The following is a 12,266-nucleotide window of genomic DNA, read 5'->3' on the forward strand; positions in this document are numbered from 1 at the left end:
AGCTCTCTTTTAGCAGTTGTTCTTTGGGTTGGATACTCTAGAGATTGTGGTTTACAGTTTTGAGAGGTGATGGGAGAATTTGGCATAAAGGATTTAAAACAATGCTAAGTTGATTCCATGGGGTTAATTGTAAGTTTCATGTTCTGAGTGCTATTTCCTTCCAGTGTTTAACTTGCATGTTCCTGCTTTGTAGAAAGAGATAATCATGGGCACTAGAGATATGTAGTGGTTCTTTCTGGAACTACATTGAATTGCAGAACTGGAGGAAAAATATGTTTTTCTTCCATCTGTGGTTCAACTGAATTTAGCCAAATCTGAATGCAACAGGTCACTGCTGAAAGCTCAAGAACTGCTTGCAACTTAATATTAACTGTTAATGATGCTGGTAAATAAATGACATGCTGTCAAGGAGTCACTGCTCCAGTGAATCCATACTTTTCAATTTAGTAGTGATATATGGTTTTCTCCATATAGAGATAGACATAAAAGTAATAGTAAACTTAGGCTAATGAAAATCTATCACCTGCACATGGCTTTGCTGACTTTAGGAATATGTTTGCAGCTATTTTAATCCTGTATTATCTTTGAGTTGCAGAAAGACAATGGGACCACTGGCACGCTGACAGAAAACGTGCTTCTCCAAGCAATTGAAGGGCAGAATCAAGAACTGTCAGCTTTTGCTGAAGCAGTTATGAAGTAAGAAATGACTGAATATGAAGGGAAAAAAATAAGCTAAATGATTCATTTTCAGTTAGCTTGACAGGAACAGTCCTACATTTTTTTGCTTGATGGGACAGATTTCAGTATGTATCCTTTTTCCTTTTCTTATCTCAGTTTTTCCTGGTTTTGTCCTGGTTTGTTTATTTTTTTTCAAGAATGCAACAGGATTGTTAAGATCTTCAGTACTAAGATTATTATTTTATCATATGTCTTCTTTCTTATTTTGGTCCTGTGACTTTTCCTTTTTTTTATAATAACTTTTTATCCTTGAAATATTTTTCTGTATCTTGTTTGTTTTTTATTACAATTTCTGTTGAAATAATTTAAAGTCTTTTTTTTTTTCCTTGTTAGCTGATACACCTCACAAAATCCTATCACTCAGTGGATGTCCAACCTTTAAATGCTTTTATTTTTGTTGCTTCCACAACTGGAATTCTGTAACATGAAACCTTTAAATTTATCTCTGCTTAAATTAGATAGTGAAGTTCTCTAAAAATTGTGTAGGGTTTTATTCTTACTGCCACAGTTTAATGAGAGATTTTTTTTTTGTTTTCTTAGAGAAGACAAACTATCTTGCCTTTTTTTCCTTTTAAGATAAAAATTCAAGAAATAATGGAGGAAATAGAGATCTTTGAATCTTTTTTTTTAAGCGGGAATGTTTATGAAATGAAAAGTAAACTCCACAAAAAGCAATGAAAATTCATATAAATGGGAAACTTACTGATGAACATTAGGACAGAGCTGACATAGGATAGACTTGTTGCAACACTTTCTGGTTCCATCTAATTGTTACCCTTTCTTCCAAGACCCAGTGTTTAAAATACCAATGGGCTTTCAGCTGCACAGCTCTTGCTGGAGGATCTTGCTATTGTCCAGAATCAAGATGATTAAATAAATGATCCTTGTAGAGGAGTTCTGTTCTTAATTTCCTGTAATATTACTGTAATATTGGCAGAAGTTTAAGGTTAAATTATTTTATCCATATTAAATAGCAGAAAATGAAAAGCAGCTTTCCAAGTATGATTTTTTTTCATTAGTAGGTAAATATTTATACTGTTTGTGTCCTAAATAAAAACCTCTATCTCAATTAAGGCTTCTTCCTCAGCTTCCATAGCTTGGAACAGCTGCTTTCTGCATGGTATCTAAATTCAGATTAGACTCCTAAAAATTGAAACATTTGAAGAGTTTATTGATTTTTTTTTAACTAATTTTCAGAAGATACTGTGGATTACCTTTTTGAGAACTGTTTTAGAGCTTAGCTTCTGCAGAAGCTGGGTATGTCCTATAAGAACTGACCTATTAAATATTTTAAACTATGTGGAAAACCTGCCTAATTATATGCTAGGATTTTTTTCCCATCTAACTATTACTTGTGCAATTATTGTGGGCAATGTTCTGTTGAGAGTATAGAAATTAAGTGGTGCTTTGCACATGCAATTTAGGTAGAGGGCCAAAGGTAGTCTTTACTGTTCTGCCTTGTGGTTATTACCATGTTATTTTGATTTAGTCTTGGATTTCTCCATTGCAATATTTCATAAACCTTCTCTTCTTCCAGATTGAGGACCAAGTTTCCTTATACTGATCAGCAAACAAACCCAGGTTTTGTGCTGAGTCCAATCATGCTTCAAAGAAATATAAGTGGGGAGAGTGCCAGTATCAAGGTTTCAATAGAAATTGAAGAATTCCAGCAACCAGTAACTTTCACATGTGATGGTATGTATGTTCCTGCTTCTTGCATTGGAGTTGGCTTGTTAAGGACTGTGCACTCAGCCTAGGACATTGCCTTCCAGTTTTTGTAATTCCTGGGTCTCAGGGGCATGGGCTGTTTGTGGGAAATGTGAGAGAGGTAACTGAGGAAAGGCATAGTTCTGGTTCAGTACCTCCATCAGAAAATATTTAGCAAACCAGAAACAGTATTCGGTCTGTAGCTGAATATAATAAAATATTTTTTCAAGACTCTTTACTTTGTAGTTATTGAGGGGATAATGACTGAGATTTTTAATGTTTAATGTTCCATTTCAACACTATTAACATATTTTAAAATAAATTTTTGTAGGCTGTCTAAAAATTCAGGTAAACTGCTGCTGGAAAATAGGAATAAACACTAAAACTATCATTGCCTTCAATAAAAAAAAAAACTACCTTGTCTTCAATACATGCTTATGAGCACAAACACTAAAATAATATGGTTGGATGTGCCACAACTGGCTGTCCCAGTTTTGTGGGTAACCAGGAATATTGGCTTGGGGTGGACCTTTGAGGTTTGCCTGGTTGTGCTACATAAATTGATATTCTCTGTGCAGTCTTGACTGCACAGTGGTTGTATTTGTAATTGCATGCTGTCAGCTTCTGGAAGTTCTGGCTGATAAAATAACTGGATAGAAACTCTTTTGCCTCTATACTTCTCTAGTCTATTGTCACTTGTGAGGGTTATCATTTGGATCTCAACATCTAGCTGTGTGGATGCTTCTGAGCTGTTCTCAAAAGATCTGGAGCTGCTCTATTGGAAAAACAAGCTCTCAGTGCATCAGTGTTTTTATTCTATGTCTGTTTGCTGGACCTTGCATTTATTCTGTGGGGACTTATCTTTTGTTAAGAAATGAGGTGGATTGTAAGTATAGCCTAGGAAGGGTTTCTGCACTTAATCCTTAAGACTACACTTTTCTAATACTGCAAGCTTAATCCTTTCCTACAGAAGGCTTTGGTAGGGTAACTAAAGTGTTAGGGCTTCAGCCCTTTATTTCTAGTATTTTTTATGGCTAGCTTGGAATGTGTTTTGCATTCTAACCTCACATACTTTTCTTCTTTGCACTTTCTACTCCCTCCCTTTTTTCTGTCACTGAAACTATTCGCAGTTAAACTGTTTTTCTTCCATAGCTGGTGAAATGTGACTAGTGATGGGGGTATTTAAAGTTGTTCTCTGCCTTTAATTCCTTCTCTGCTTGGTCAAATTGTTGCATCCTGATGCTAGAGGTGCTTTACTTCAGTGTAGCTTTCAGTCTTGCTCAGAAGGAACTGCAGCCTCTCAGTGCTCTGACAGCTCTGTTTGTGGAAAGGACTCAGGAGGGAAATGGTTGAACTTTAGAACTTATTTGCATTCATTTTGCATTCATTTATTAGACTTTGCATGGAAGTTTGTTCTGTCTGAGCAAACATTGTGTGTCAGCAGGAGATTAATGTCTTTCAGTAAGATGTAGGGCAGGGAAAAGGTGGTAAGGTTGTCTTTGCAAGGCTGGCAGACCTTTGGCAATGCAGCCTGTGACTGCAGCACAGAAATTATCCCTGAATCAACTATCACTGCATCTTTTTTCTTTATCAGCTACCAGATATATTCTCTGCTGAAGGTGACACAGCAGTTTCACCCAATAATAAGTTAAACAAGCTTAATGGCTTAAGGTGTTTCTGAATTCATACTTCCTATCATTCCTTGTTCTTGAATTTCACAATCATTCTTCCTATGTGCTCATATACATCTGTGCTTGTAATAATTAATAATTTGTTAATGAGGTGAAGCACATGAATTGTCTTGTGGAAAATATTGTGGCATTACCTCTCTGTATCGACCATAGTAGTAATATTTTTTTCTTTAAAATATTTTTTCTTAAAAAAGTAAAAATTGAGAAAGTCAAGAAGGTCCCTGGAAAGGGAAAAAACCCACTCTGAAGGTACTGATAAAATTAAAAAATGCTTCTATACAGCAACTTTTTACATAATTTTGAGGCACTTGGTAATAGTATTTGCTAATGAGGGTGTTCATCAGAAACTAGGTAGGAAGGGCTAGAGAGCATTTTGTATTTAAACATTTATGTCATTCAAACTTATCTGTATTTTTAGTCAGTGACAGCTGGTGGCTGTGGGGGGAATGGATTTTGGGTTTGACTGGGATTATTGTTTTGCTCTGTAGTTAACTGGATGAAAGAGAGACTATTTTCACAAAGCATTTGATAAAAAAATGTACTGGTAGCTAAGAGTTGCATTTTGGCAAGGCTTGGTGATGCTTACTGAGATCTGCTCTGTACTAAGTAGAAACTTCCCTGGACAACTGGAAAGGGAGAAAGACTTTTAGTAGGATTTACCTCAGCTGCAGCTGATACTCAGTTCCTCAAAAGCCTAACAAATAAAGGAGTTCCATCTCCAACTCTTCAGATAGTGCTTTTTAAACTGTATGTGCCTCTGGGATCATTTACCTATTTGAAGTCCTTATTAAATAGGACAAATTTATAATAAAAAAGAAAAAGGCTGTCCTCTGTTCTGCAGACTGTGTTTGTACTTCTGGTAAAGGGACTACACTGTATCCTAATCTATAAAGATTTTTTTGAGCTTTTTTGTAATGCCAGGCAAGTTTCATGAGAGACCTTTCTTTGTGAGAGAAAAGTGAAATCTAGGTGATAATAGAAGTGTAAAAGCCTTCTCTGAAAGTATAAAAATCAATTTTATTAAATCACTACAATTTGTGAGTGAACAGTGGTTAATATCACTTGCTATAGATCTGTATTTAACTTTTAGTTGTCATTTCTTTAAACAGTGAGTTCCCCTGTTGAGCTTATAATAATGCAGGCACTTTGCTGGGTGCATGATGACTTGAATGAAGTGGACATTGGCAGCTATATCCTGAAAGTCTGTGGCCAAGAAGAAGTTCTACAGAAGTAAGCAAACTCTTTTTTGTTAATACTTAATTTCATGCTTTTTCATGACACAATTACTGGAAAGTGTATCTTTAGTGATTAAATGTGTGAAAGAATCTTTAAAAATGTAAGGAAGTAACTTTTTGCACAAAGATCAGAAGTTTTTGGAGTTGCTCTGGGATACAGCAAATTAGATCATCATCAACTGTTCTAGTGCAGATGCTTGTTTCTAGAGCATTTCTGTAGGTGGATGTTTTTTTGTTTACTTTAGTCTTTTCTCTTCAAATCTCAGAAACTGAAAAAAAAGTCAACTGTTTTCTAATAAACTGGGGGAGTTGTGGTTTGCAGCGTTTTGTTTGTTTCTTCGTTTGATTTTTGGTTTGGTGGTTTTTTTGTTGTCACTTTTCTTTTTCCAAATCTAATGATTTACAAAGCCATTGGTTTTCTGGGTTAGAATTTTTGGTTTCAGTGTTAACCACTGCTGTTAAGAGTTTTAGCCCTGGTACTGCTATCTGCAGTAGTGTATAAAAACTTGTGCAGAAGTAAAAATCACATCAAGGATGGCGTGGAGCTTTATTCACCATTTACTTGCTTCATGACAACAGGTTGCCTGGAATATCTTGTGTGGTTTTTTTTGGGGAAGCACTGCTTTGGCTGTGACTGTACCTGCTTTTGTTTCACAGCAAGCACTGCATAGGAAGTCACGAGTACATCCAGAACTGCAGGAAGTGGGACACAGACATCAAGCTGCAGCTCCTGACCCACAGCGGGATGTGCAGCGACCTGGCACGAGCAGTGAGTACCTGCCAGCCTGCAGCACAGTGCTGCCTCCAAGGTGGCACCTTCTTGACAAATTAGCATGTGTGCCTGCTGTTGGAAATGCTATCCTCTTAGCCCACGAGGAAGTGAAATGCATAACTGAATTTTCACAAGGCAAATTACATAAATATTGATGTCTCTTACTAGAACAAGTGTTTTATACCTGGAAAAAGTATGCAAGCAGTTGGATTAACTTGAGGCTTGAAAAAGAAGGAATAAATTTCAGAGTTAAATAAAAGTTGGGAATAGTTTATAAGTTTAATTAAATATGTATCAGACCATCAAAGGGGAAGGAAGGAGTATTTGGTATCTGCATAGTTGGGCACTTGGTGGCTGTTTCTTCCCTCTGTCCCCATGTGTGCACATTTCACTGGTTATTAAGTAATTATTTATTTTCCCCTTTGAAGAGATCACCTTACATCTTTCCCCTTCAACACCCCAGCTGTTAATAATTAATATTCTAAAAAGTATGCATCTTTTATAAAGGTGAACTGGACTTAGTACCTAATATTTTATTGCAGGAAGATGATGACAGGACACCTGTACATCTAACCAAACATCTCTACAAAGTAGAAAAGCCTTTCAGAGAACCTATAATAAGGTAATATTTTGTGGTTTTTTTTAATAATCAAGTACTGATCACTGCTGACATCCTGACCAAGGTTGTGTTCTGTTCTGTTCTTGTACTTATGTTCAATAACTATTATTTCTTGCAGGTCTTCCATTGAAGAGCTTCTTGAGGTATATCACAAGCAAGTTAACACAGCCCTTAAGAATGGGGTAAGGTCACTGTAGATAATTGCTGAGCTAAAAGTGGCATGACCAAATTCACTGATAAGGTAGCTGGGAAAAACACTTGCAGGTTTTCTCAGGGAAACTGAGAATCTGAACAAGCTGTCAAATGTGAAATTATCATCAAGGGTATTTAGATTTCTGTTCTGCTTTTCTTCCTGGCTTTTCTTGCAAACCAGTTATTATCTGATCATCGCAACTAGAAATGTATTTTCCAAGTTCTGGGATGCAAAATAACCTCTGCATCAAACATGTTGGGAAGAGATTAATTCAGGAGAATAGGGAAAAAGTCTGAATTCTGATTATGGCTGTTGTTGACAGCCATGAAGGATAGATGTGTTTACTAACAGATAAAAATCTGCATAATAGAGAGCAGAAACAGTTGTGTACAATGAGAGTTAGAAATGAAGCATGTTTGGAACATACAAGTAAGTTCTACACAAAGCATAATAATGTCTTTTTGTGCATGATTCAATTAATTTAAAATACCCTGTCAAAAAAAGTTGTTACTTTCAGTCTATGACAGGTAGCTTGAATGTTGAAGAGTTTAATGTCCCATCTGCAAAAGCTTATGGATATAACCTACTTTGCTCAATTCTCCAAGGAGAAGCTGCTTTTAACAGCTGATTGTAATGATTGGAGTCTTAAATGCTTAAATATTAGATAACTGTGTTTCTTAAGCAGTTTCTGTAAGAACAGTCTTGAAATGAATTTACTTAATTGCAAGACTTTTTTCTTTTCCACTATGTTTGTTTGCCTGTCCAGGAATGCAGGTCTGAACAAGCTGCTGGCTGCTATTTCCATACTCCCTTAATATTATTTAATTCCCATTTTGGTGATTCACCACGTTCTCAAGGGTGGTTTTGAACACAACCTTTTTGCAGAAGAGAGAGCTGTTACTGCTCCCTGACATGGTGGTTTTGTTGCTTTGCTCTTGCAGCTGCTTCAGCTTCTTTGTTTAGCTGTGATTTAACAGGCTGGGATGAGGAATGCAAAACATCTTGATTCAGACTTGTGTTCCACTCTTTGTAATCTTTTTGGGAGATGTTGTTTGTAGGTGGTGATGATTAGGTCCAAATAGCAGCAGTTCTGCATTTGAAATTTTTTACTTCATGAAGTGAATTCTTTTGCATATTAAGTAGCTGAAGCTTGCTAATCCAGGTGAAGAAGAGTAATCCATAAATAATTTGTATGTAGGCTTTGCTTTCACATTGCTGAATGCTTTGAAAGTTATCAGTTGTCTTTTTATTGATATTTGAGAACTTGTGAAGAAAACAGCAGTGGAAATTTCTCTTTTCATGTCAATTTGTTAGCTTTGGAAGAATGGCTTAAATATTTACAGTGTCTTCTGACTCCTGTGGTTATTTTCTTACCAGTACAGTTAATTGTTGCCAGGTAACTCTCAATATAAAAGCTTTCTGATTCAAATGGTTTCTTTACTATCCATTGGTAGGAAGGGCAGGAGAATATGGCTGAGAGAGTGGTGGTTGGAAATTAATTTACATCTTGGTAAGACAGTATTGCAATAATTAATCCTCTTATTTCATTGTAAGTGCTCAGAAGTTATTGTGAAAGAAACCTATACATTAAACCTTTAAAAAGTAAACCATTATTTTGAAGCAATTATTTAATTTTCTACATGTGTTCTTTAAAATTGGATGAAGGCTTTCCTTGCATTAAAAAATAAACTCCAGGAAACCAAGGATAATTCAGATTTCATTCAAGTGACTTTTTTTCTGTTGGAGGAGTAGAAGAAGGAATATTAGGAGCAGCTCAACTTTGTTTTAAGTAGCCTACAAAAGTGTATTAAAGTGAAGTAAAAAATACTAGTTCCATCATGGAAGCAGTACTGTAGTGTAAGTAGTAGAAATGTCAGTGTAATTTAAACCTGTATCTCTGAGGGCTGAAATTGAAATACTGCTTCTTCACACTAATTGAATTTTCTTCTTTAAACTGCACCTCCTTTTTAGGCCATGAGAGAAATTGATCTTAGTGTCTCATTAGAAAATAATTGTTTGCCAACAATTTAATAGAAAAATGGTTGGGAACCTCCTAATGTTTCCTGGCACCCTATTCTAGTATCTGTGCTACTGTGTTTTTGGCATTCATAAGGAAGTTCTCAATATTGAGGTTTTTCTTTATTCCAGTTTTATACCACAGTTTAATGTAATGAGCATATGCATCTCATAGTGACATTTTCTTGGCAATTCATTAAAAAACATTAAAGCAATACTGGGTTTCACAATTGTGATCAGATCAATCTGTTCTCTCATACATTCCTTATTAGAACCAGCATAAAGCAGTAGATCATGTAATTAAGACTGTCAGAAAAATCTGTTCTACATTGGATTGTGTAGAGACTCCTGCAATAACGGAATCAGTGAAGAAGCTCAGGAGGGCTGTTAATCTCCCAAGGACTAAAAATGCTGAGGTAAACTTCCAGTCTATAAATTGCATATTTTAACTGATAAATGTCATTTCCCAGTCTTTAGTAGCTGGAAATACCAGCAAAGGTTCTGTCAGGGTTATGTTGGGACTTTTTAGTTGGATTTTGTTTGTTTATTTAACTTGACATCTTCCATTTTTTTTGCCATCTGTCTGCTGTTAATGCATTAATTGCTTGCTTTGGGAATATTTTCCTTTTCTAAATAGTGACTGTTTAAAAATTACTTTTAAAGTACTGTTTTCTGGTTCTCTAACTAGAAACTTGTGTCACAGCAGATGCCACTAAATCTGACTGAGGGGAACTGACAGGAGCTCGTGCTGTCTAAAATTAATGTAGTTATGCTTTAAAGGAGGAATTGATATCATGTATATTCCCAGTAGTGTTTGTGTCTAGCAATAGCATCTTAAAACTCTTAACTGCTCATGCTCCTGCATTCCTGAGCATAAGGACAAACCCAAAATCTCTCAAATAGCAGAGAATTTGATGATGTAACTGCCCTACAATGAATGGTTCGCTTGAGCAGGATGGTCTCAAGTCATGTTGTCAAAAACAGTCATTAAGTGGAGAAGTGTGCAAATAAAAAAGCTAAATAATCTCATATAATGCTATTTCTGTTGTCCTGCTGCATTACTAGAGTGGCAATTCACATGATGCTCTGTTTGCTTTTGGCTTCATCAGTTCAGTGATGTATTTGTAATACTGGGCAGAAGACAGATAAATATAGTTGTCACAAGAACTAAAATTCTCTTGGAGAAGTGCAGAAGACATTAAGACAACATTGTGAAATACAGCATATAAATATTTTTTCCATGTTTGCTTTTTGATAGGAGAAAGCTGTAGAAATAATTAGATTATAGTGTACAAATAGCTCCCAGAAATAACATTGCTCCAGTAGAATTTGAAAAAGGTGGGACTTAAAATAATTGCAGGGTTTTATTTATAATGATGGACATTGGCTTACACAGTAATGTGTATGAAGGCATGTAGGACTGCTTTCAGAAATTGCTATAAATATTGGAGACTGTTGCATCTTGAAATCAAAAATATCTTACAAGAGATTAATTTTTTTAAGAGTAATTCTTTGTGGTTGGAAGAAGTGACTGTTTTTTACAAGATTGTGAAATTTTTTGATATTCAAACTTTAAGTTGAAGATGCTCAATTAGCACACTAAAAGTCTAAGGAGATCTTTCATTCTTCTGCAGCATTTGTGGCAAACTTTTAAGGAAGTTAGGAGTTCACTGGGGTTTGATTTAAACCACAAGCTTAGTTTTCATTAAAATTTTTAGTTTTATCAGGGCTTGAATTTGGCATGAAGCCCTTTCTGATTAGAAGGGAGTAAGTTCCCATGATTTGTTTGTCACCTCTTGGTTTCAACAGTCTTTGTTGAGACTAGACATTGCTGTGATATTGCAACATGTTGAGAATTCCATTTTAGCAGACCAAGAAACAAAGATTGTACAAAGTAACAGTCCTTACTCATTTTCTCAATTGTTTAATATTTCTTTTATTCAGTAAATTTATTATTCTGACAGCAAAAGGTACTTTACCAAATGCCACAAACAGAATGAAAAAAAAAAAAGCTGTTTAAAGCTGTTCAGATTTAAATTACTGAGATTCTGCTTTCATCCATGACAGCCCTGAGCAAGTTTTCTCTCTACCCAGAGGAGTTAGATTATCCTGAGCAATATTCCAATGTACTGTGTCTTTTTGGACTTCCTAAAGAATGTCAAAACAGTTGATTTGACAAAAAATGAACTTTTAAAGTTGGTGAATAGTTGCTGCATCATATGGAAATTGTGGTGCTGTTAGTTAACTCTTGAGGAACTTTGAGTGAAAAGGTGTGTTAGATAAACTTAAATGAGCCTAAATCACATACTTCATAATTTCTGTGTAAGATACTTAATAGCCATGGAAAATTGATATGGGTTTTAAGTATTGAAATTTCCTCTGATTTTATTGTGTAGGTGTCCTTAAAATGTGGTGATGACAATAGCAAGAGCCCCTCTGGTGAGTAAAGCTTCTTCAATTTTTATTTAAAAACTGTTTTGAGGTGGCTAATTTGGGAAGAAATGCATTCAAAATAAATTATCATTTAGGTTCACTGCAGCCTGAAAACCCTCTGAAAGTGAGCATAGACCAGTTAACAAGAGCAGTTGAGGCCCTTCTGCAGCTCCACACAAATTCCTGTAGCAGCTCAGCAGCAATTTCTCCAGATGAGAGTAAGAGTACCAAGGAAGCTTGGACTGCCACAGAACATCTCCAATTCACAATATTTGCTGCTCATGGAATTTCTTCTGGTTGGGTGTCAAAGTAAGTGACTCACCCTCTTACAGATTTTTTTTTTTTTTTTTTTGCTTCTATGGTTTTTTTTATGTTTAAATTTTTTTTCCTTGTCCAGTTATGAAAAATACTACTTGATTTGTTCTCTGACCCATAATGGAAAAGATCTGTTCAAACCTGTTCAGTCCAAGAGGGTTGGCACATACAAGAGCTTCTTCTACTTGATTAAATGGGATGAACTGTAAGTGACTTTAGCCTGTTAAAATTCAATAAAATGTTTTGTTTTAGCTAGTTGCTGAATACAGTCAGTCATTCAAGCAACTCTTTGTTCTAATTCCATTTCAAGCATCCAAAGAATAATTTACTGATCAAAGTCAGAAATATTTTTCCAAATGGTGTTTCAGTACTCATTTTAAAAGGGGGAATGGAAATGCTGGACTAGTACCCTGTGCTAATATGTTTGTAGCATACAATTACAGGGGGTTGGGAAGGTCATAATATTCCTTGCAATGGGAATGGCTTGTGCTGCTTTAAGAGGAATTAAAGAATAAAGCTTGCTTGTATGTACTGCTCAATTTATGTA

At 35.5% G+C, this 12,266-nt stretch overlaps 1 protein-coding gene across 4 annotated transcripts in view; it reads left to right on the forward strand.

Annotated features, from left to right (window-relative positions):
* Positions 1 to 12,266, forward strand: part of PIK3C2A (phosphatidylinositol-4-phosphate 3-kinase catalytic subunit type 2 alpha) — a 49,986-nt gene that overhangs the window by 17,254 nt on the left and 20,466 nt on the right. For 3 of the 4 annotated variants that reach the window (XM_079307897.1, XM_079307899.1, XM_079307898.1), the window contains exons 3-12: positions 590 to 696; positions 2,276 to 2,433; positions 5,246 to 5,366; positions 6,029 to 6,140; positions 6,686 to 6,765; positions 6,881 to 6,944; positions 9,244 to 9,387; positions 11,368 to 11,410; positions 11,500 to 11,713; positions 11,802 to 11,924. In XM_079307897.1, the coding sequence (XP_079164023.1) occupies positions 590 to 696; positions 2,276 to 2,433; positions 5,246 to 5,366; positions 6,029 to 6,140; positions 6,686 to 6,765; positions 6,881 to 6,944; positions 9,244 to 9,387; positions 11,368 to 11,410; positions 11,500 to 11,713; positions 11,802 to 11,924 (1,166 nt within the window). The remainder of the gene's footprint in view (positions 1 to 589; positions 697 to 2,275; positions 2,434 to 5,245; positions 5,367 to 6,028; positions 6,141 to 6,685; positions 6,766 to 6,880; positions 6,945 to 9,243; positions 9,388 to 11,367; positions 11,411 to 11,499; positions 11,714 to 11,801; positions 11,925 to 12,266) is intronic. The other variant, XM_079307900.1, reaches the window with a different exon arrangement.

This window comes from Erithacus rubecula, assembly GCF_903797595.1.
Source record: "Erithacus rubecula genome assembly, chromosome: 6".
NCBI lineage: Eukaryota > Metazoa > Chordata > Aves > Passeriformes > Muscicapidae > Erithacus > Erithacus rubecula.